Genomic DNA, 26,372 nt, shown 5'->3' on the forward strand with positions numbered 1-26,372 from the left:
ATTTCGAAATCCAATTACTGGGGATTTCAATATCCTAAGATTACACTTGTCAAACGCTCGTGTTTTGCCTGGAACGATTACTTTTTGTGGATATACACGTTCCCTAACTGATGTGGATATGTCGCTGTGCACGTACTTCATTTATAGGTACACAGACCATACGGGCGTACTGTATCAAATTAACAAAAAGTCTTGATGTTTCATTCAATGGAAGCTCGATACAGGGACCATTCAAAATGTGTTAAACTGTATTATATTATACCTACTAAAGGTGAGTAAAGTCCGATTTCGCGATGTCATGCAACATACTCGCAATCCGTGATGTATTATCCCATGGGTATAACACAATCTTCCATTAAAATCACATATTAAAGTAAAATATGAACGTATAAATCACAATACGGGCTCGTAGACGATCGTAGATAATGTAATATTACGTAGTCCCAATTTTTCCTTTGTTTGCAAAGGGACCAAGTTCATCGTACCAGCGGAGTATGCCAAATTTTGAATTCCGTGCTCAACTTGTATAGAACTTGATGATAAGGGAGCGAGTTAAATAGTTTCTTAGACCTTCTTCAAAGCTCGGGACATGTGCTGTTTAATCATATGGCAATGGGGAGTATACTTGCATGACTTTGCGATTTGAGTATACGATACGCATTTATGATATAATTCAATGGAAAGGTCTTTCAGTATATGTATGTATCTAAAAATAGAATTAAATTACCAGGAATTTTAAATGCTTCGCTTGTTTCTGGAATAAAGGTATCGGTGTGGGTTTGCCTGCGTCATCGAACGATTGTCATGTCACCATGTTGGCTACAAGTGAGATGAAAAAGATGACCATGATGGCCATGAAATTCTCAACGATCATCATCCAGATATCCAGTTGTTGGTCTTCAGTCCCAAAAATTAGTACCTGAAGGTTTCATAGTTTAACTATTTTAATTAAAAAGTCAAAAAGTGACACCCATTAGCAACGGATAACTGCCCGCGACTCACACCTACCTACTGCTAAAACTATAAGAAAAAATAGTACCAAGTTATCCTAACAAAAAACTTGATTTTACTTCACTTAAAACGAGTTTCAAACAAGTTGCAAAGGGCACGGTTACCGAATAAATTAATTTATCAACTAACATAATTTAGCTTCATTATAACACTAACTATGTTAACGAATTACGTGGGAATTGTATTGTGATGATGTACAGCGACAATTCATTGCAAATGTGTTATTTCTTTCTTCTAGAATGTTATACGCCTTACGGAAATGTCTAAATATAGTATTTATTAAGAATGTATATCTGTGTACGTTACCCTATCGACCGTTAAGCGAATAGGCCTAAGGGAGATATGCTGGAATGGCTACAATTTCCAAGCTCGGTCATTGCGTGATACACCTACCTACATACATACATATATGATTCTCCCAAAACATTGTTTACTTAAAACATGTTCAATTCACACGGGCGTCACGTGAGCTGAAGGCTTGCGTGCGGTTCCCGACGAACCTTGGAGAACGTTTTAATTATGCGCAATGCTTTATTAGAAATCTAATAATAATGTGACGATTCACTTTAGTTGTTAAGTTGAGGTACGATTTGAGAAAGAAGCATAAGTTTTCATGTATCTTTTAGGTTATTGTGCACTTTGTCATTTTAATTTAATATATTTATGAACGGACGTTAATTTTAAAGACTTTCTACACTTTGTTATTCATGACTGAAAATCCTATATTTTAATAAGGCCAAATGCCTCTAAGGCCTCTTGGGTACCTCATCGGGGGAGGAAGTGGGTAGTGTCAGACTCTTACTAACTAAACCTGAAACGCCGTGTAACATCTTCCGCGTTTGGACGTTGCGTGGTAATGCATCGTTATTGATCTCCCACCACTCGCGAGTACGGGTAGTCAGACTTAACAGCAAAAAAATCGTGCGTTCCAGCTAAAACCTTACAACAACAAAAAAATCTTGCATAATTACATGTCTAACAATTTTGTTGCCAAATACGTAATTCATGTGACACATGACCTCTTAACCCATTATAACCGTCATATTCTTCCGATCGTTAGAGCCTATAGATCGCGATGGACAATAACACTTAACGAAGTGACAAGTGATTACCAGTCGACAATGACAGGTTTACGATAACTAAATTGTGTAAAGGTATCGTCTATAGATAGATAGTACACTAAATGCCTATTATGGTTTATGTTACCAAATTGTGAAACCTATTTATAATGGAAATTCAATGTGAATCACTGACTTTCTATATATTTTATAATACTTCTTTTGCTTGTGTAAAATAAACAAGTTAAAAAAGCAGAAAAGTCATATACAAAAAATACTCATATTCCATCTCTACCTCCCTTCTCTATTTCAGCTCTATCAAATTTACTTTGGGTTAATAGGTCACATGAAAAAAGAAAATAAATACATATGATCGAGGTCTTCTACAACACGTTGCGTTCGAAGTATACTTTAAAAAAGTATATATACATAGTTGTTGATTAAACATCATGATGTATTCTTAGGCGGTGTGGACCTTAGTAATGTCATCTAATGTCACCTGCGGACGTTGTGCTGGAAATGGGACGCGAACCGAAACAGATCGGCGCCATTCATCACTACTTGTAGACATGTAATTGATAGTTGATACAAAGTCAAAAGATTAGATAAACATGATTTTAATAACAAATGAAGTATCAAGATTAAAATGCTCTCAAAAATAAAGAGCGATTTATACAATTAAATTCACAAGGATCTTGTTGAATGTGCTCGTAAAAATAATAATATAATTTCACTGATTGAATAGCTGAGCCTTTTCTCTGTCTATCCTGGAATCCGACTTAAATTACAATAAATTCTTAGAAGCGGTATGTGGAATTCCTTGAAGGCACCATCTCAAGCTCATCTACGTGCCTTTAATATGGTGCCCTTGTTTATTTTTCCATTTTGTAAAGCTATAGCCGTACGGTATCGTGTTACATACATGTTCTTTTAATGTATGATGGTGTATATTGTGTAGTAGGCAAAACGACTGTTTTAATAATTGGTATCCCGTGTTACTTTACACGCGTTAGACATGTGTCAATCAACTTCGCTACTGTAAGTACTGTAGTTTAATGTTTAATTCAAATCATGATTTATAAGATAAAAAAAACCACTGATTGACGTCCACAATAAATGCGAAACAGTATAAATGACTTTTCCTATTACGAAGCGAGTAAAGACGCACACAATCACTAGTGTTGTATAATCCTCAGTAGTTTCAACATAACTAGCGCTAATGCGTCAGCTCTAAGGTCGAATGTAGGCTTTTATGGGCGTTATTTAAGGCGCTTCGTGCTTCACGACCACAATATTCATCGCTAGGGATTATTAAATAACTGCTACTTATATTTTATAGTTAGTGCGCTATATACTCAGATCTCCTAACCTTTCACAGTAATACGCTATTAGTTAATGGATTTATTTAAACTCACAAAATACGACGCGTAATTTAACATACGCTTAAATATTCAGAACCGTTTAAACTTTATCTTCAATACACAGTGGGCCCGTTCTGAAATTACATTTCGTTGAAATTCAACTCGTAACGTCCAAGTTGTAATGTAGTTTAGCCGCAACAAGTGAGTACGGCTGTCCTGTAATTTTGATAATGGCCACGAGGGCGTGCTGCAGATATGTGAGATAACGGAGAGCTCGCTGAAGCTGGGTAGAACCCAAAACGATTGCTACGATGAACCTGTAGCCGAGTTGCCAGAAAAGTACTACCCGGCCGTGCCTACCTTTTGACATGTGACTGTTATTGTAGACATTAAAAGACTATTCAGTTTCGAATTGCGTTACCAAATGTAAACTATGGACCCACCATGTCTATAAGCTAAGTTAATAATATATTAAAAACGCGTATGACGCGTATAAAGCAGTAAAAATCAGAACATGTCAGAACAGTTTAACTTAAAAACATTGTTGTCCTTCTTACTTGTACCTATATTTCAATAGACAACATGATAACATACAAGTTCAATAGAACTCGCACAGCAATTTCCTTAACCAGTCCATAACAGTTACGTCATCACGGAACTGCTGCAGAGTGACCTTCACAAGATCATCGTGTCCCCTCAACATCTGTCCGCAGACCACATCAAAGTCTTCCTTTACCAGATACTAAGAGGTGAGTCCTTATTGTTTTTAATATTTACAGACATAAATAAAAGCTTTACCTAACTTGTATTGGCTACTGTAAAGTCTAAGAATAAAAGTAATACGTACTTAGTAACTTTGTTTAAAAAAAATGCATTATCATATTTATATTTTTTTACTGATCCTCGCAACATTTTTACCACGAATTGAGGCAGATGAAGATTGACGAAATTCAAAAATAATCGCTTCTATTTAGACTCCGATAGGCATGTGATGAACGGAACAGAATTAATAATATATTGTCCAATTTAATCTACTTTTAACTTTGTCTCCAAAAGTATACCGCGCCCTACATATCTTTAATGTCGATAGAAAATACCGGTTAGCTACAATTTATTTTGTTGATGTTAATGTTCATGGTCTATTGTAGAGTTTCTGTAAGCAAAGTTAAGGCTGTGTACACAGCTAATGAGATGTCTGTAAATCTGAAAACTTAGATTTAACGTCAGGTTTTCATCAAATCAGTCAAAATAGAGTTACGATTTTCGACACGTTTTTAATAAATATATTTCAATTAGTAAACATCAGATTCTCGATTGTGACGGCACGCTACAACAAGTTGAAAATAAAGTTATTTCTCGTTTGTACCTAGATACTTTACAAGTTATTAATCAATAAACGATTCATAACCGTCTACATTTAATTTACAAGCCTTAACAACTGTCACTTACCTTAACACGTATCTCATAGCTCGATTGTAGAGTAATTATGTATTCATTGGATGATTAACTATGATTAGGAGGTAGTGCAAGCAGGATTATACCCCTACTTACCTATTGCATAGTAAAGTAATGATTAACTTAGCAGCTGCGTTGAGGCTATCTGTCACGCATTCAGAGATCAAGAGCATCGTTGATAGATTATATATTCTCTTCTGTTATAATTCAACATTTCTTGTTATAATTTGAAAGTGTAATTTGAATTCTGTAGAAATTAATTTTCGGGGATGTCATCATAGATTATCAAAATGACACATTGACGGATAATTACATGTATACTTTGTTAATCGGAGTAACCAGTCGAAATGAGAACCCAATCGGGTCAATCCTTCTCTATCAGCTATATTCAACCTGCGGCCCGCGGACCTCAATAATACAAGAGTTACTTTTTATATTTACTGCTCTCAAAACTGTGTTGTTTTAGAACTTCAAAACTAGACAAGATGACGATTCATTTTCTCGTTATTAATTCATGTTTAAACCATGGAAATTTCACAGAAAATGAATTTGCAATTGCATTTTCATAGTGGTTTTATAATAATACGAAGAATTGTATGGTAGAATTTATTCCTAGTACATTACCTACTAATTTAAATTATGAGCTTCTTCTTACCGGTATTAAGGTCGCTAAACGGTACTATTTTATTACAACGCAATGCGGGAACAAAAACGAGCTACTTACTATGCTATTTTTAAATTCAACGGCAAAACTTAAACATCTTGCCAACCCTAAATCGTTGCATTACTGCAACAGCCGGAACGGAGCAATAACATTTGGCTCGTTCAATTCATGCCAGGGGTGGTCACAAACCGTACATTTCGGCCCATTGTATCACGGCTCATTAATATGCGTACCCCACCCGGTACAATACTTAAATATTATATTTTCGCCCTTGTCAGCAGACCCCGTTTCTGCACTTTTACGTCTTTCGGTCAATATCTGTTCGGGAATGATCCGCAAAACACTATGAAGTGTATACAAATGGTAACTTATTACTAATAAATAAATTTAGTACAGGAATAGCGGCAACGAATCACGTATTCTGTAAACCAGAACCAGAAAATAATGTAGTATAAAATAATATGATATAGCTTCCATATAGCTTCCATATAACTCCAAATCTTTTAAGCTTATTCTTCAGCATTTTATTCACGTGTACAAGTTATACGTGTACTATAGATAGTAATATTATGTAACACCTTTTCTACACATGGAGTGTAATAAAAATAATGAGTATTGAGTACATATAGTTAAAGCAAAAAAAAATATTTTAGGGAAGACAGTCAAGGTTTTCACTACAGATGTAATTTTCTATCTCAAACGTGTCTACCTCCTGATCTTGATGATATGCTGGATCTTTAGTGGTTAGGGTCTTTAAAGGGATTGCTTAGCCCCTTTCATGTAGGACCTAGTATAGACTATAATAAGTCATGTGTACAACCCTATATCGGCATTAATGTTAAATAGGTATCATTACTCATACGCTTAATTACATATTATGGCTGCGAGTGTAGTGGAGGCATTGCATCCATTATTAATTAGTATCGATCACGATTAGATCTCTATTCCACACTGTATACAAACTAAACACATAAAATCCCTCTCTCGTATATGTAGCTTAAAGCGTCGCAGTTTTTTATAGCCGCTCTCCAATTTAAAATACAAATAGCATTTCTCGCTGAATTTTTGCTCTTATACTCATGAAGCACGGATTAGCGGAGTTGTGGCAAAATGTCAAAATGCAAAAAGAAGTCCTGGTTTACCGGCTTTTCGACATGACATTAATAGTTGACGAGTTGCGCTTTCAGTTGCGAAGTTAAGAGTTCCTGCAAAGCGTCTCTCATGCTAATACGCTTTTGTTTTTATCGCAACTATTCCCCTGATACGCGTGTCTATCGCTTCCGAGAAGAATGCTGCTATGAGATAAGTTGGTTTTATGATCGAATGCTTAATGGAATGGAAGTTGTTTAATGGATATATTTAACATAGCCAACTTTTTCCATTAACACATCGTTAACTCCGGCTACCTATTTACAACAGTTTCATAAATACGCAGGAAAAATAGAGCATGAAAATAGACTTTATTATTATAGTTGTTAGATTACTGTTGTCGAACGACGATATTTCATAAATGTTTAGAGTACGTAAACAATTCTAAAAGCTGTAGAACTTCTCGATTTGGTCAGCGGCTTACCAAACAGAGGATGCTGATTGCAACCGAGTTCGGAGTGTGCGCGTCGATAAATACAAGTTTAAAGCAAACCTCTCTCGGGCCCTTCGAGAGCAGCTCGAGCCCGGTTCGAGACAGCGTCGCAGCGTCTCGCAGTCCGCACACGCCCACTTCCACCTGCCGTAAATCAATTAAAACTCTCAAGTGCTACCGACTTCCAGCTGCGACGCGCCGCAAAAACTACTACATTACCTTTCCACCGCCAAAAGACACTTTATGACGAATAATTCCCTCCCCCATTAAGCTCACTTCAAACTTTTAAAACCATTCACTATGTATGCTAATGTAATCCACTTTCGCAAATGAAAAGAATCGCCTCACAGCCGTCGCGTCGTCTCCCGATTTCGTATTATTAATTTGTGCAATTATTCGTGCAGTGCCAAGAGATTTCCCGGGAGTAGAACGCGCAAAGGGAATCTAGAAAAATGCGGTCGTTAAGCCCCCACCGCCTCGGCTGGCGCGTTTAATTAAAAACTTTATAGTTGCACCGCCTTGATGGCTCCGCTCTAACTGAAATCACATAGACAACCGCACTCCTGGACTAAATGACACTCTTTTGATTGCAATACACCTAAAAGAAACGAAGTCAACGTATTTAAATGCTCTGCGAGATATTTTCCGCAGGAATGGTAACTAATCGGTGGCATAGGTAGTGTGCGTGTCGGTGAATGCATCTGGCGCGATTAAGGGTGACACGCGACTCGGATAGTTTTAATATTCTGCGCGCTCTTTTAGATTAAACTTACCCGCCGCTTTTGTCTCAATCTGCTGCGAACGAACAGGGGAAGCGTTTTAATGAAACCTACATCTAACCTGCGAGAAATGAGGGAATGTGTAAATATAGAGTTGATAAGGTTCTACATTATTCAAATATGGCATTTCAAGTAAAATTACATGAAACAAAAGCTTTTACATTCATTCCGTAAATGTGATTCAAACAGATGTGGTCCGCGTTCCAATACTAGCGAGGAGATGTAGGCTCCTGTAGAATGCAGTTTGACTTATACGTAACAAATGCATAGCAAGAAGCCAGCGTGCATATTTCGCGCGTCTCGGACATGACTGGGGCTCCGCATCCATTGTGTAAGGGCGGACACCGGCTAGCTATGCTAATCTCCCGAACCCGTCCACTCGTCCTGTCCCATATTAATTATGTATGGATTGATGTGCCACGGCGTACTCGGCTAGATCTGCCTGAATGTAACATTCTCAGGATTCTCATCTAACAACTTAAACAAGAGTTCAAAATATTATTGAACTGCTCGACTTGTCATTTGAACTGTGTGAGGTTTATAATATGGCAACAATTGTATAGGTACTCATTTATACCTCCAATATATAATATACACACGTTTCGGTTATCTTTATTTTGAGTTAAGTACGAGCTGTTGGTTACATTATTAGTCAGGTACCTAAATCGAAAGTTGAGTCCGTTAATTACACTGTCAAATTATAAAAGAGTTTTACGGATATAAGGTTCAAGATTCAGTGTATGTTTTATGCATAAAAGAAAATTAGTGATAAGATCAGGAGGCTGGTGGGTTGCGCAGGCCGGGAGCGGTTACTGCATGGACTCGGTTCGGCGGCGGCGGTAACGAGCGAAATTATGGAAATGCGCAGCGAGTTACGTCTACACTCTAATATTATTTACGCGCGAGCTTTTTCGTTCAGGAAATCACTACGCACACCCACGTAGTGTGAGCTACCGATGATTTGCAGTTATAAATTATCGCCTTCCGTTGGCTTGCCAATACCAACGTCCTTTCTAAAGAATTCGTTTTAAAATCAATGTCTGTTGATGGTTTAGATTTAGTATCACGAAAAGTTTTATTTGAATGAAGAATTTTTATTTCTTGAAATCAGCACGGCTAGCCCAGAAGATAAAGTCCAAAAAGAAAACAGTTGTAATAACTGGACAAAGATCAATAAAAAAAAACACCTAAATTTTAATTAGAAACGTCTTCTACGTTTCAGTTATTAATCTCATAAAATGTGTGCCTATTTATACTTAAACCACATGGCGTCGGTTCGGCGACAGGATGCGGATGACATGTATAATCTCTCAAGTACATGTTTCCGGGAATCCTCCTGTGTCACTGCTGTGATCCATATAATTCGTCAGTAGACAGCCTAATGGTTACACTGACATAATTGTTCTGCTGACCATCCTTGACAATGTAGACTTAATCCCTTCCTAGTACGTACCAAAATACACCACATAAACCATTCCCGCTACCACAAGGTATTTCTTTATCTACGCTGAATGCATCGTCGTGATTTATTTCAATAACTGTTCTTAGTAGTTTGCTACGAGGAAGATTACTTTATCTTGGTTGACTGAAACATAACTTAAGCAGTTTACTATCGGAATGTAAAATTTATTTGAGGTGAGAATAAACGTCAATTGTTACAAGATTTTTGTTTTCAATTTTGATTTATCGATACCTTTTATGATAAAATTGCGAAGCGGTGATAAAGTGAGATTGGTAATTTCAATTTGGTTTTATAATTGATGGCGTTCGCTTCGCTTTGATGAGCCATTTGTCTTTGACGGTCGGCAGTAACGGTGCGCACTAGTTGAGTTGTGATGGGGCGTTAATTGTGAAAGCCTCATCTGCCACCGGAGCGCCGGCTTTAGTGGCGCCGCTGCTGGCAGCGTGAGATTGGGACTCACGCGCATACAAACTCGGCTCGGCTTGTTTGAATAACTTTGCTGCGCGAGAACAAACACCGCGGTGCGAAGCGATGTACTGTTACTGTTGTACTTGTAGCTATGAGGCTCATTATGTTGATTGTCTAGTTGAATATTTGAGTTCGAGGAATTGTCTCATCAAGAGGAATATGCTGTACCTAAACCTAAAAACTTCATTATGATTTGGACTACTGAGGGTTTAACTAATTTTATGGCTTTACCTTAATTAAAACATTAAAGTGCTCAGGCTAGCAGAAACTTTGATTGAATACTATTGTAGGGTTACAATTAAAGTGCAATGGCGATGGTCAGTGGTGGTCGGTGCATTGTCCCCGGTTGCCGTGGACGCTAGGAGTAAGGACTACGTCGCGGTTGGCTGCGCGGGCGCGTGCGGACGACGACCCGCTAGTAATGGACTCGACGCTCAATAAACAACATTTACGCGCTACTTTTCTCGCCCCTTACATTATGGCTGCTTTGTTCGTAAGTTTTTACGTCTCCTGAGCCGGTATTAAGAAAATATTGTGCCAGACGCACGATATTTGTAAGCAAATCATCGATTGTTGTTGTCTCTACAGCAAAATACATGCATTGGACACAACGACTGTTGCGAAAAATACTCGTTACGTATATACGCTCTTACTAATATTCCGTTAGGCTTCATGTAAGGCAAAATGAGAGAAATATAAATTGTTGCTTGTATTTTTAATACTCCTTTTAAGAGTTAACAAAATAATATTCGGCCTTATAACTCTTAGTGTTTTACCAAGTTAGATGGCTCATTTAACCTAAGATGGTTGCTTGGTTTTATAATAAAACTCGCCCGAGTTGCGTGTAGGTGAAAACTGCGGTACACCCTTTGGGAAATTAAACTCGTTCTGACGTGCCGAAGTGTCGTTAATTTGTTTTGGCGGCATGGACAGAGTCAGGGCGTCGAGAGCTAGCCGTTAACGCTGAAGTGTCTGACATTCGTAGTCCTTTAGAAACTGTCTTGATGGAAAACCCCGAAGTTATTTGATTAGTTATTTAATACACAATAGTGATGAAGTTTACTGAAGTTGCAATATTTCAGCTCTGACTTAGATATTGTTTTGACAGAGACGTACTTATCTGATTGAAGTTCGGACTCATTTCCAATAGCTGTTATGTTTTGTTTCAATCAGCTTCATTTTTAAACTTAATGTTGAAGAAATATCTAGACAACAAAAAAGTTGCCTGAGGGTCATCGTATATACTATTTCCCTTTATAATAAACTAGCTGTTGCCCGCAACTTCGTCCGCGTTGTTAGAAGATATAAGTTATGATTTATACCTATGCTTTTTCCACATTTTCCATTGTATCTTCGCTCCTATTAGTCGTACCGTGATGCTATATAGCCTAAAACCTTCCTCGATGTATGGTCTATTCAATACGAAAAGAATTTTTCAATTTGAACCAGTAGTTCCTGAGATTAGCGCGTTCAAACAAACAAACAATCAAACAAACTCTTCAGTTTTATATATTAGTATAGAGTATAGATTATGAGCTAGACAATCTAAGATATTCAGTTAAGTCTTGGCCCAAATTTCCAGTCTGCACTTCAAGAAAAATATGACCAAGACCTTTAACCAAGATTTTTGCAAAATATAAATTTTTGACGAGTCTGAGATAGCGAAACTGCCTGAATAAAACCTAATAAGCAAATTTTAAACCCTTTTTACATAATTAAGTGTGTCAATTGCGTTTGCGAAATACACTAAGGCCATTTTTACCAAAGCTTGGCTTATACCTGTTTGCTGAAGTAATAAACATTTAAAGTCCACATTAGCACATAAGGTCCACATTTACTTTGTTTTAAGCTTTCACGAAGCGTCACGTTCGTTATATGGCTAAGTAAAGCGGAGCGGCCATGTCGCGTCTAATGAGATGTCGGTGTGTGCACCTACGTAGCTTGTATGAGTTGTATGATACTAACAAGCGGGAACCTGCCAGGAGCCGCTTCTAATACCGAAATTCATGAGAAATTACGCACACTTTAGAGTTTAATAACAAAGAACAGTTTTCCATGTCTATGCAAAAAACAACGTCAGCATTAAGTTCTGTTTAAAACCATGCATTTATTTTTGAACGATAAGGCTGTCGTTGAGAAATAACTGACGAGCATAAAGATGGCACCAGAGATTTTTTTGCTAAATGCATTTCACAGAAGCCTATTCATGAAAATACCTAAACCTAGAAGCAAATGAATGAACTAATATAATACTCGACAATGTTCCTTGAAACTCCTACGACAAGTTTCTATCTATCTATTTACAGACGGGATCACTTTAATATTTATTTAATTCGACACGCCAAAGGCCGGTGAATATCAACCAACCGGTTTACGGCTAATCTTTTCTTTTTTTTGTTTATCGGGCTCTGCCAACATTAATAGATGGTTAAATTCCGGACATATCGTATTCACTGCTCTAATTTTATATTTATTTTGCTATGTCAATCAAAACGTCGCCAGACAGTAAAGTCTAGTGCAGTAGTAATCATTTATCGTCTAGTTTTGTTTGAAAGATGATAGGGAGTATTCGACAATTCTTGTCACGTGTATCGTGCATGTTACTGTAGCATTTAGTACGTCTGTACACAATCTATAATATATGTACTTATATAGCTGCCGATACTAGTTATTGTCACGACAAAAATCACCACACGTTTTAACTGTGTCGTGTCAAAAATATACTCGTAATGATTGTAACTTCATAAAAATCTCGTAAGTCTCATGCTAGATATATAATAGAAAGACTAGTTACTGATACCTCAGAATCAGCTCTAAGAATAAGTAATTCATCAATCAAAGTAGACTGAACCGGATCACCTAGAGCCCAAATAAAGCTTTTATTAAAACCAACTCAAATCTGCCCAAATGTGGTTATCAGCAGCTAAGATCCCAGCATCACCTTGAGAGCTGATCGCGTCGATACAATGAACAATAAATTCATTGATTATATTAACAGCCGTATCCATTTTCAATGATGTTTATAAGCAGCCAGGTATGCCTATATGATATTGAATATGCTGCATTTGCTGTTTTTATTTGTATTAATTTTTATTAAAATGGAAAAAGTTTGTTCCACACGGATTAATTGGTGATTTTTCATTGATAAGGATGATGATAAAGGATGCTCCCAATTCATCATCATCAAATTCTTAATCGACATTCGCATAGAAACGAAATGTCTTAAAATATAAATGTAACCTTCTGTTTCCTATTAAGTTTTATCGCAAGTAATTAAGTTGATTTAACGGGCAGTCTCTTTGAACGAAAATAAGACTAAACAAACGCACCAGTTTTTAGCCTTTCGTATTTATAGGTTCACCATGTAGGTCTTTGTCCTAATTAAAGCGGTTGGTGACCTATATGCCAATAATTAATAAACTGGCCTCGATACTGCGATATTTACGCAAGCACATAAATTAATTACTCTACGAATTATTATTACTGTTCATAGTATCGCAACACATTTTTGATTGCAAAACTTAGAGTAATTTAATTCGATTGGGAAAATCGTACCTTTATACTTCATAATATAATTTCTCGTCCATTTAAACACTAACCTGTTAAACACTTTAAAATTATTTTAAAAAAAATCATTGGTCGTACATTTAATATTTTTTCTAGATCAGCTGACTTCTTTCCAGGAATATAATTTTAAAATGTTTTATTTTAATCCTTTTTTTAGGTCTGAAGTATTTACACTCAGCTCGAATCCTTCATCGGGACATCAAACCTGGCAATTTACTGGTGAACAGCAACTGTGTGCTCAAGATCTGCGACTTTGGGCTTGCCAGGGTCGAGGAGCCGGACGCCAGCAAGAACATGACACAAGAGGTCGTCACGCAATATTACAGGTAAAGCCAATAAATAATATTACAACAAGAAATATACCTGCGAATTTATTTTTTACCCAAAGGTGAACCTTACCGATGGGTGGAATCATAGTAAAACGATACAAAAAACAACAAGATTACTCGACTTCATATATTATTTTCATAAAATAAAATATATATCACAATTTGAAAGCAGTGTTCCTCCTAAATTAGTAAATTTTCTGTAATATTAAACTCGCAGTATTAGCACTACGATGTTCATTTGCAGTGTAACTTGATATTGAAGCCAAACTCGTGACTTTGAGCCAGCGGTATACGTTTGTCTTCATTCAAACTTGCCCGAGAGAGGTCAAACATAATGAACGTTTTACATATCACCTACTAACCACCTGTTAACATTATTAATTTTACAGAAGGTGCGCCCTCTATTAGTTGTAAAAGAATTTAAGTAGCTGGCAAATTTGATTGTGCCTAACCTAAAAATAAATAAAAACAGTATCTATAAAGGGAGTATAATAAAACTAAGCAAGGCTTTTAAAATAGTCTTAAAAACTAACAATCAGTAAATAGTTTTAAAAAGTCACACTTCATTCTTATAATTGTAGCTTTTGTTATTTTATGTTTTCTGTTGGCAATGAATTGTTTGGTAATGAGGACACCTTATTCAGGGTTACTTGCTTCACCGTGTATTAAAAATAAAAATCTTTTTGTCATGTTTATGCTGACAATAATTAACACAGATTTTCATCTTTCTGTATGTAAATGTTTCGACATTTCGCACGATTTTTGAAACTCGTTGTGACCCTGAATACTTATAAATGCTGCTATAATGTTGATTTGTGAGATAAAATGTTTGAAAATCTATTAATAGTATAAATTATGATTTTATTTTGTCAAGGTCATGCTTTTGCATTTATGCGATGCGATTTATTCGTCACTATGCAAGCAAAAGCAAAATCGTCTCCAGATCTAATAGGTTGTTACGTTCTATGGCTATTGATAGCAATGCTGTAAATCTATGGTTCCAACGATTACTTAAAAGCCATTTCAAACGCAAGTTTTTGAAGTGTGCGACGAAGCGTTTCGCAGGTGTTGAATGAATAAAATGAATGAATGACCTGTGCTCCGGTGACCGCAGTTTTTAAAACTAGGACGTTCGCTCACCGCGCTATGTGCCGAAAAACATAACTAAAAGGTCGCGGTTTTCGCTAACATTTTACCAAAATAGTTTACATGCATATTAAGTAAATGTTGGCTGCAGAAGTCACGGCTGTTACCCACGTCGCATGCGGTCTCAGAGTACGAGTACTACGTTAACCAATATTTGGCCCTTTGTTTGTTTTCTTGGTCGCGCAGAGTTTTCCCTGTGTTATGTTTCGTGTTTCGTGTGATAAGCTCCGCTCTCAAATGAAACGCAAAACATAACACGTTGGCGTATCGCATGCAAATGAATAAACCAAACGTTCAGAAAAATATGTAAATTAACATTATATTCCACATCTTTTATTCGCACACCGCTTGTTTTATTAACGTCACTCGAATTCAAGAGCCGATTAAAATTGGAAATATTGTTTTGCTTGGCTTTATTGAAAATGCATAAAATGATATAAAACGAAATGGCTTTGTTTACTTGTCAGGGGTTCGTGGCGTCGTAACCAGTTTATTATTCATGCACTGGGTAAACGAACCTTTCTTGAAAAACTTTTCTCTTTATTATCGCCAGTTCAAATAACAAAGTTGCAGCCGACACACGTCCACTCCCCGGGGATCTCAGTATAAAGTAAACTTAAGAGCTCGGTGAAGCAAGATTGCCAATATTCGTTCGCCACCACCAGGATTAGTTTATACAGAATCCAGAAATGATCTAGGTGACCCATATAATGTATATTTAGAGATCTTATGGTACCAAGTATACTGCAGATGAATTTAGGCAGACTTAAGTTGGCGTATCAATCCTTTCCAATTTGAAATTGTTAGTGTTTTAATTTCTGTATTCCGTTTACGATTAAGATATAAAATAAAGGAAGTCCAACGTTAGTTTATGGTTATTCGAACATTAACTTATTAATAATTTTATTTATCGTAGAAGAAATAAAGTATCTCAAAGAAAGAAGAGAATTGCAGCCTGTAAAAGAATAAAATAGTTATTGCCAGCACTAATCGCTGGTTTTCTGAAAATAAGATTAAGCTTTACGCGATAGTACTTACCTAAAGAACATGTTTTTGCCTATGACGTCCTCAATCCTTTGTTCCGGTGTTATGTGATTTTTTATCATGTGTCAAATACTCATATCGCGACCTCAATGTTTTCCACATACCCGGTATTTTACTTACAAAAATAATGACATTGAAATAAGTAATTTTGTTGCGTTAAGCTTTCTTGCTTGTCTTGTTTAAAATGAAATTGAAAACCAATATAAAGTACGACAAATCTAGGGAGCTGACTTATAGTAGAATTGTTCTGTTTCCAGAGCACCTGAGATTCTTATGGGAGCGAACCACTACACGGCCGCGGTCGACGTGTGGTCTGTGGGCTGCATTTTTGGAGAACTCCTGGGCAGACGGATTCTCTTCCAGGCTCAGAATCCAGTACAGCAGGTATTTAATGCCGCCATATATCATCAAATAATTTATTTTTGTTCTGATAGTAAAACTTAGTTTCATAAAAACTCATAAGTAAAATAATTAGTTGATCTATAAGACAGGCATACGACATCCATCTCAGTCGGTATAGGATGTATTTTATTGTAATTTTGTTGTCTAACAAGTAATCTCTACGTACCTACTCAAAAGATTCTAAACAATATATTACTCATCAAAGGAATTTGTTGTCTATTGAGTCATCTTCCGGCAATTAAACTTTTAAAGAAGTAATGCCTCAAGTAGTTCCCTTGACTCTTCAAAAATACGAGTAACTTAGTTTCCTACTAAAGTTCATACAGGAGCGAAATGTAGAACCAATTTCGAAACTTTGAAGAGTAACTATTCGGTGTACTTGTTAGTTGATAACAGGTCAAGTTTGTGTTTTACAACTTATTCGGCAATTAATTAGCTTTACAGCTTGCCAGTTCATGCATTTCGATTAATTGTATTGTATCGAAGTTATGCTTGTTGTAATTTTCATAATATCGAAGTAGTTTTCAAGCGGTAATAAATTGTGCATTCGCAATTGTGTTTAAATAACAAGTTTAAAATAATTAAGTTCGTATAAAATTGGTTAAGAGTGATTGAAATACCACTTGATGTACTTTAATAAAACATTATTCTTTATAATTTATGCGTCGTTCTTGAATGTTGACGTATACGAAAATAAATGTAACATTTTAATCGTTAAGTTAATACAGCTTTAAGAGTCAAGCGGCATTGTTTCATTTAAAGCAGTAATGTTCGCTCCAATCTAGAAGCTGACTTCCAACGGACTTCATAAAAAGGCTTGGGAGTATTAATGCAAGTATGATTGATGTAAGTTTAATTATATGATGGTGGTGTTCCAGCTTGAGCTGATCACGGAGCTGCTGGGCACGCCGTCGCTGGAGGACATGCGCCACGCGTGCGCCGGCGCGCGCGCCCACATGCTGCGCCGCGCGCCGCGCCCGCCCGCGCTCGCCGCGCTCTACACGCTGTCCGTGCAGGCCACGCACGAGGCCGTGCATCTACTCGCACAGGTAACACACGCTACGCTCATACCCCTGCCTTGTACACTGCAAAACAGTAACATTTCGCCGAGCACTTACGCTATTGGAAGTTACAGGCCCGCTTAACATTTCCTCAACCCAAGCATTGCCTGTTGCCGTAGCATCTCTCCATTTGAATTTTCAAAAGATTATCTCTGAATTTAGGTCAACATTTCTTCTCATTGCTATTAGTTACTGTACTCGATCACCAAACATAAAAAAACACTAAAAAGCATTCATAAAACTTACTGACAGAATAAATTATGTATTAAGTTTAAAATATGTCTGATGGTACTGCAGCAAAACCTCCACAGAAAAAGCAAACTTAAACTTACTAATTCAACATGTTACTGTAACAGCACAATTATGTTTCCAGATGCTAGTGTTCGACCCTGCGAAGCGTATCAGCGTGGTGGACGCCCTGGCGCACCCGTACCTGGAGGAGGGCCGGCTGCGCTACCACTCGTGCATGTGCAAGTGCTGCTACAGCGCGCCCGCCGCCGCGCGCCACTACTCGCCCGACCTGGAGCCCGCCGCGCCGCACGCCTTCCACGACGCCTGGGAGAGGAAGCTCACCTCCGTGCACCAGGTCAAAGGTACTGCTCACACCGGTGCGGCGCCAACCACTCCTGCAAGCGACATCGCACATCCTCTTGGATTTGTTACCTTTACAGCTATCTCGTCTCGCGGCAGTTCTTACGGAACTTTAGCTAATTTTACATCTATATGCTTTATCAACTTATATTTATTTTATGCTTGACCTCATGCCGGTTATATTGCTCTTACATCATGGGCTTACCTGTTTCAGAGGAAATTCACAAGTTCATAGCAGAACAACTACAGACGTCAAGGGTTCCATTGTGCATCAACCCTCAATCTGCGGCGTTCAAGAGCTTCGCAAGGTAAGGCGCCGCCACCAACAACCAACCGCAACCAACCGCAACCAACCGACACTAGGTGATTTCTTTGCGATACGTAACCTAACACGCCTTAGCGACCACCCGCACCCATATTGGGCCACGCCAAATAAAATCAAAACACGTGCAGACAACACTGGCCTAAACCTAATTACTACTTCTAAATCTTGACAATTTCGCTCCGAAGCGTCGTTTTAGCGCTGCATTATTGTCGTGCACAAAACCTCTAAAATGTTGCTTCTTTCTTACAGTTAATTTATTTATTTGCGCGTATGTAGTTAATGAATTTGATTAGAAGTATTGTTCTAATGATTTTTATATGAAAGTTTCCAGTGTTGTCTCCACGGCTGGCGATCTTTACGATAATAAATCAGAGAAAGCAAACAGTCATCACAACTGAGTGTGGCACGGTGCGATCTGTTAGTGTGTGCACGTCCGCAGCGGTGTACATAGCGCGTGTTGTCGGCGTTAGGTTCCTACGGTGGTCGCAGGAACCAGCCTATGTCGCTTCCCTGTCCCCTCCCTCCCGCCGACTGTAGTTTTGTAACGTAGGTAACAGTTGTGCCTTTTGTGTACAGTAACACTCACACGACGGGTCGATTTTGCTAGAGCCCGACTTGTGCATGGGTCGTTTACCATTTTATGATTTCCTTACATGATTTTGTTCCCGCGCTTCCGAGCGTTCTGTCTGTGTACATACGCCGCTGTTTTCGCAAAATCAACCCTCTTGAAATGGTGGTGTGTCTCGCTTCACTAGCACCGCTGTTCATTCCCGTACGGTAGTTTTAATTCTGCTTTTTTGTGTGTTTTGCGACAGCTCTAGGGCGGGTTCGAAATCAAAAGTTTGTTCCCCTTTCAAGACGGCGGCAAAATATCTACTGCTATCGCCCGTGATATTTCTGTGCGCTGCATAGCCGTTGAATCCAGTAAGCGTACGCACGCATACATGTGTTGTCCATCCCGTCCTTACTGTAAACGTTGTTGCATCCTACCAACGTTTAGTAGTATGGTGATGACGCCGTTCGACGCAACACACCCTTTACCTAGCACACTGTTTATCAAGTTCATTTTAATAATAAAGGCGTTGTTGCCTTCGACCGTCGTCTCGTTTCAAAAGGGTTGATCGTTAGATAGTGCTCGCTCTTTCCTTACGGTTCGGTTAAAGTGCATGCGTTTTTACAGCTTCGCACTTGAGTTCGTTATGCTATACCTTTTTTTCTAACGTATAGGACATCTATGGACCTAGATGAATAAAGCTAAAGATACCATAGCAAGAAGTTTTCAAACGCAGCGTAAACAATTATCGATAAAAAAACAACAGCATAGCTAAATAACGAACCTAAGTATGAAGGAATTTTCATTCAAAATCGATAAACAAAACAAACACTCGATTTTGAGAAAACTTCTGCTTTGAAGTTGAATTTGAACTTTGAATTAGTTGGGTCCGCCAACCCTAACAGAAAACAAACGTTTAATGAATATGTACTTTATGTGTACTACATAAGGTTCATATTTGTTAAGCGAGCTTGTTTTTCTTTAGGGTTGTATCGTAGTGCATGCGTAGTAAGAGAGGTGCACAGTGCCATGCACATGGTTGTGGTGATTTTTGATAATTTTTTTATTCAGTAGTTACTGTAGCGTTTGATTTGTGATGCAGTTTTGCTATAAGATTTCTCTTTTATTATCATAGATATTGTTCAACTGACAAAAAAAGATTGCATGTGAGTTTGTCTGTTGGATTCATGAAAAGGTTAGCGAAGCCAGTTTTAAGTACTAATCGTCCATTTAATGCATACTATTTTGTTAAACCAAAAAAAAAAGTTTTATATTAAAGTAAAACAGTCTATCCAGTTATTTTTACCCAAGTTTTCGAAGCAAAAAATACAAATGACTCAGTATATTCGCTACCTAAGTACAATGAGTCCAGCAGGCAGTCTCGTGGCGTGGGTGTGGGTTGTTCACCGCGAGTCCCGGGCCGCCGTAACCGTGTAGTGGTGTCCGCAGCTCCACAGTGGCGCACCCGTCCGAGCTGCCGCCGTCGCCGCACCAGTGGGAGTGACGCGCGGCTGCCCGCCGGCCTGTAGCGCGCGAGCCCGCACTAGCCACACCTCCTCCTGTACTTACTGCCACGGATCTTGAGCGCGAGGCGGAAGCCTGGGGATCGCTTTGCGCATCGTAAAATAAAACTCCAATCAATTGTCCATATTCGTCGTCTTGAGGTGCATGCAAGTGCAGCAAAGAACAAATTTCAACCAATCACACACTTAAGTCCGCCCCGCGCCCCACTTCGTGTCGCAAAAAGGACCCAGAAAATCACTTATGGGCAGGTGAAGGTCAACGCTCAAGATCCGCGCCGGTAACTATAACCGACTCGCTATTAAAGCCAGTACAACGTCAGCGCTAACGCCGACGCTATCAAGGATGCGTGCTGGTGTCGCCCGTGCGAACTCGTCCGCGATATCCATCGATGATCGCGAGCATTCTACCCTATGTAACTTGGCAAGTAAATGTAAACATTCCCTATTAGGGGAAAGGAAAATTATTCGTCTGAAAGTACTACTAGATGGGCTGAATAATGTATCAGACAAAGACGACGACGAATCTAAGAAATTTCGCTGTTTCGAATAATGTCAAGTTACGTTGGCGGTTATACCGTTAGATATAAATTCAAACTGTAATCGCAAATCCGCCACAGACTAGTTAAAATATATTTCTCTGTGATTCTGCCATCTCCACAGGTGCAAAAGCAAGTCTCTCATGTAACCATTTTTAGTCAGTATTGGCTAGCAGGCGAAACGTGAAGCAAGGGTCGGTTAATAATGTGAGGAATCGACTTATTTTATTAGAGACCAGTCGATAAAGTTGTGGATTGGAAAGAACTATGCTATACCTAATAAATTTCGATCTTATGGTTTCAAAATGGCTTGACGAATCAGTTAAACAGCAGCATGTTACAATTTAATTTCAAGCCAACGTTAAGACAATAAAGTTGCTTATAAAACAATTGTTGTTGATTGATCCAAAGTAACTGCTTTAGATAATATAACAAAAATCTCTTTTAAAAATAACAATTACATTCATATGTCATCAATTTTATCAGTCACGATTGGTTTTGAAATTAAATTTTAACATAATACATTACATCTTAATTTTAATGCAAACTAATTTCTTTATATCGCTCTCACACGTAAAGTCTAAATTCACTTTTATGTATAACGAGGTAAAGTTTCAATTCCAATGTCTGTCCACACGTCACATACTATTATGACGGGGGTCTTTCTCAATTGTGTTGTTTTGCTTTTATTGAATTTACTGTGAATGTAATAAAATTGGACTGTATAAATACCGCACCATACCTCATCGCTGTAGCTAGAAAGCATTAATTACTCTTATTGAAATGTATAAGTACGTTAGAGAATTAATGTTTAACAATTGTATTAGGCAAAATTTGAGGAAAGTAGTATTTCATAGTCGCGTGACTTTAAAATACTCTAGAATTTGTAAAATATGAGAAACGACAAACTTCTAACTAGATATAGTATTCTGTACTTAAAGGTTTAGTTTTAAATATTTCCTATCCAATCGAAATCTGAGCATTTTAAGTATTTAACAAACTTGCATTTCACACAAATAAAGCAAGACAAAGGATTAGTGACATCACTACCAAAAAATCATTTTGATATTTACTTGTAACGTAGCGTGTAGCGAATGTGTTAGAATATAGTTGGCTGGTGTAATGTGAATATTATCGATAAGGGCAAGGAATGGGAAGGAAATGTTGTTAGCAACACTTTTATACAACGAAACGTGTCGCCCTCGCGACAGAAGATAGCTAGGGAAGGATTCATCATGGAAGCAAAGGAATACGCTAGAGAGTGAAGGGAGGGTGCGATAGTCATGTGAGGACTGTCGCAGACCTCAGCCCGCTATATGTAAAGAGACGCTTCACGTAGTTTTAGGTTACGTTCATTTATCTCTGCGATTCCATGTATCTTTAAGTGTGACGTAGTGTCAATGTGTGCCTGATTGTGTTACGGACGTTGCAAGCAATAAATGTTGCAATATTATATAACGCGTATTGAATATTATTTTGTAACTACGGATTTATTGATTTTTATGTGTTCCCTTATAATCTCTACAGTGGACTGTCTACACGCGACTTTTATTGACTTCGACGGTTTTATGTTGCGTGCCAATGGCGATCGCATCGCGTGTAGCCAGCCCGCCGTGTTAATACTAAGCTTAATCCTAAACACCATTGTATGTAACATCGACTGAACATTTTTACGTAGTTAGGTTAGAATAGTAATAGGAATATAAAACTACTAATTTGCTGGATGCAATGATTATAAATAGTAAATAAAAATGTAAAAGTAATATTCACGTATCATTGTGGTATCGGTAGTGAGATATTTTATAGCAAAGTGTTTGTAAATGTAATAAATACATATGTATTTCACGCATTTAATAGTTATATTAGAGGTTTGACATAAAATTGTACTGGGATGTGTTAGTGTGCGTGAGTATGTGTTTTATCTATAATTGGCATTAATAATCTTAAACAACATACATTGCTCAGTGGTAATGGTATTGAAGGAAGCGTAACTCGACAACAGTCAATGGTCATTCATCTGATGGTGTTAGGGCACATCAAAGAGCTAAGTTGCGCCAAACATTCATAATTTCTTGATCAATTCTTGTTCATTAACTATTGATGGCTAGCTAATCTTAGGTAGTGTGACTCTTCTACACCGTATTGACCTATTTATTGTTGAGGGGTAACGGAACTTGTCAATCCCATTCCACTGCGAATCATTCAAAATTGATGTTTCATTTAAGTTAAAAAAATATCACGCTGCTAACATTAAATAGCATAGAGGGACTTTGTGTGAATGTTAAGAGACGTCGTAGCCTTAAAACTAGTTCAAAACTATATAAAAGATAAAAAATAAAAAAAGTTGTAAATAATGCATAGTTTTAATGTTAGTCTAGTTCGATACGGGATGTACGCCGATGTAGTGAGCCACAACTAGTAGGTTGGCCGCGTCTCACACCGCTGCATAACTTCACATGCACTTTCAGTTTTCTATAATAGATTTGTCAAACCGCCTTTGTATCAGTTCTTACTTTGTCTAATAAACATTGTACATAGTTGCGGAGGCCATGCAGCGGTGTGAAAGAGGCTTCGATGGTACAAAGAAGGCAAGCTCGGTAACGATGTATTAGCTGTCACGGAAAATTGAGAAATCGTAGATATATGTACATAGTCCTAGCATAGGCTCCAACTCAAACTTATAATGATAATTAGCATTTTATAATGTAGATAATTATTTTAATTAATAGTATCGATCGTTAATGGTAATTGCTTGTAATTAGGCAAGTAATTAGAGATTTAGATACTTACTCTAAAGAGTGTTTATAAAATTATACTCTAAATACAAACTGTTAAGGTCTGTATTATAAAACGCGAGTCAACAAGCTAACCTTTGTGTTGACTATTGATTCATATTTTGTAATACGGGCCTATGTTGTTACGGAACGGGAAAGATGCTAACAAATGTAAAGAGAATAGATTTTATATGTCCCCGTGATGGCTAAGACCGGAGCCGAGCCCCGACAGACCCACCTTGCCTTATCTCAGATAACTGACACTGTGATCCGTTTCGCGTAGTTTTTGAGCCCGTGCACCCCTCACACCCTGTATATACGAGTACTCGTTAGGTATTAAACGTCATTGGTTCATTAGAAATTTGCTTAATTATTATAACTGCTGTATACTACGTATCCTCCTGGGAAAAGACGTTTGGATGTATGTAAATAAGGATATAATAAGTAGAAGATTAATGTTAAGTTAGGGCGTCTAGACGCAGTGTCGGGTGAGATGAGCGTACAGTCGATAGCAAAATTATATTATCGTATTTTTTTCCCGTTCGGAGAATTACTTATTTACAGTTATCAAACTTGTTATCAAAAAATACGCATAAAATTTTAGAATTTTGTTTATTATTGGGTTCCTTAATACAAAACGAACAATTTGTAAAACGGGTTACGATATAAAACTATTGAAATACAAAAATGATTCTAAACAGACATGCTTTACACGCATACTTATTTCAATTATGAAAGTCGTGAAAGAGTATGTGTGTGTGTGTGTGAGTCGCTCCACAGTCGGCCGCTCGCCCGCGCCCCGGAGGATGCCGCGCCCAAACGAACACGCTTCTTATTTTATGTAATTGTACGTATTGCGTTTCCAGACTTTCAGAGATCTCGTATTATTTTAAGATTTAAGTACACGACTGTTCATTTTACACACAAGTGATCTTTAGTTGGTAGGACATCACGTTTACTTTGTATCCTGCGGCCAGTCAGCCAAGGCTTTTCTTTTAGTTATAAGTTGTCGTACACTCGAATGCTCTCGCGACAGCGGAGCTGTTTACTACGTTTTATTTTTCATGTAAATATTAGTGGTAATGCGGTAACACTTAGGTTTTGTGTTAACATTAGACGCCTCAGCTCTTAGTTTGTGTTCAGTAATCCCACATTAATTTTCTTATTATAATTTCCACAATATATTAAAAAAGTAAAAAAAAAATGCAAAATACGAGAAAATGAATTGTATGTACTCTTCGTTTATAGTTATGACATTTTGATTTAATTATAATTACCAGTCGTATTGTAAATAGTTTCTATGTGCACTGATAGTCGTGTTTAAGTTAATGTACTTTTTAGGTATTAATATGAAATGGCTGTATCAATTCTCTTAATGTAAAGCCCAAGACACAACGTTCACTATAAGACTTAGTAGAATTTGTTTTGCGATATTGTTTTGTCAACATTTTGTAATGTATAGAGTATGGTTTCAGTTACTGTGTCTCGTGACGGACGTCGTAATTTTGTGATTCCGTTTGTCCATAGTACACAGGTCATGAAACGTAATGTAATTGTAAATATAAATAATACGTGTTTCTGTCGTGTACTGAGTTAGTTGCATTTTACCATTGTTGCGAACTGCCAAAACTATTGTAATAATTTTGTAGCGTTATGTGTCACTCTACCACACTGGCAACAGCTTGTGATGGCAACACTGCCGTCAACATATTAGAAATTAAAGATAGGCATTTTGAAAATGTAGTTTTTTCCTTTTAATATTCAATTATTTGTTTAAAACAAAAAGGAAAACCTACCAAAACTGTTAAGAATTTCTGTTTTTACTGTATTTGTACAAATTAATGATGAGTAATGATTTTCTTTGAATAACAATGTTGAAGCCTTTGGTTTTGTGGTAAGTGACGCATGCGTAGATCGCGCGAGCCGGCGTAGCAACTGAGGACCGGACTCGCGATACTGTGTAACAATAAACTACTGCATAATTAAATACCTGTTTTTTTATTTGTATCCCATTATATTTACCTCAAAGTTTTTATAAGAACTGTCAAATGCAACAAAATGAGTACGCACAAAATACTATTTTGATGATTTTTTATCAGTTTTTTAGAATTATTTGATAACATTTAACGTTCTAAGAAACTTTATGTCAACAAATAATAGCAGCAGTTTTCCTTATCGTTTGGGAATGCCGTAGGAATAACCAATTAACAAATTATCTTATAAATGAGTAACCTATTATCGTACAGTGCTTTAGGTACTACCGACAGCGCAAAATACGTTTAACATAGCAGATTTATCAAGTGCCTACATTTTATAGTGATGTATATGAAGTGGTGTTTAGTTTGTTTTAACCACTCTAAAAACTCATTTTGAATTGTAAGCAACCGTATAAAAATAGCTTTAGAGTCATTACTGTGGAACTGTGTACTGGTGACCTCTAAATACCGGGGTATTTTTCTAACCTACTGCAGGCACCGGTCTCGGAAATTTGTCTTATCCTTTGGCATTATTGCTAAGCTAGCTTAGCTAGATAGAAACGTCCACGAGAGAGAATAAATGGGTAACCTGTTTTATGTTACATAATTGCACATCAGAAATCCCCACTACAGTTATTTTTACCTGGTTCACATACAGGGAAGGCTTTGAGCGTTTGATGGCGATGATGGCGATTTCTTATTATA

At 37.4% G+C, this 26,372-nt stretch overlaps 1 protein-coding gene across 3 annotated transcripts in view; it reads left to right on the plus strand.

Annotated features, from left to right (window-relative positions):
• The window catches only part of LOC113491771 (serine/threonine-protein kinase NLK), a 90,624-nt gene extending 70,118 nt beyond the window's left edge, over positions 1-20,506 (plus strand). The window contains exons 4-11 of one of the 3 annotated variants that reach the window (XM_026868934.1): positions 4,073-4,179; positions 13,565-13,733; positions 16,184-16,310; positions 17,207-17,377; positions 17,763-17,982; positions 18,195-18,288; positions 19,121-19,229; positions 20,308-20,375. In XM_026868934.1, the coding sequence (XP_026724735.1) occupies positions 4,073-4,179; positions 13,565-13,733; positions 16,184-16,310; positions 17,207-17,377; positions 17,763-17,982; positions 18,195-18,288; positions 19,121-19,217 (985 nt within the window). In that variant the 3' untranslated portion in view covers positions 19,218-19,229; positions 20,308-20,375. Of the gene's footprint in view, positions 1-4,072; positions 4,180-13,564; positions 13,734-16,183; positions 16,311-17,206; positions 17,378-17,762; positions 17,983-18,194; positions 18,344-19,120; positions 19,230-20,307 lie in introns of all 3 variants that reach the window. The other 2 variants (XR_003400452.1, XM_026868935.1) reach the window with 2 other exon arrangements.
• Positions 20,507-26,372: the final 5,866 nt, after the last annotated feature.

This window comes from Trichoplusia ni, chromosome 3 (genome assembly GCF_003590095.1).
Source record: "Trichoplusia ni isolate ovarian cell line Hi5 chromosome 3, tn1, whole genome shotgun sequence".
NCBI classification, from domain to species: domain Eukaryota; kingdom Metazoa; phylum Arthropoda; class Insecta; order Lepidoptera; family Noctuidae; genus Trichoplusia; species Trichoplusia ni.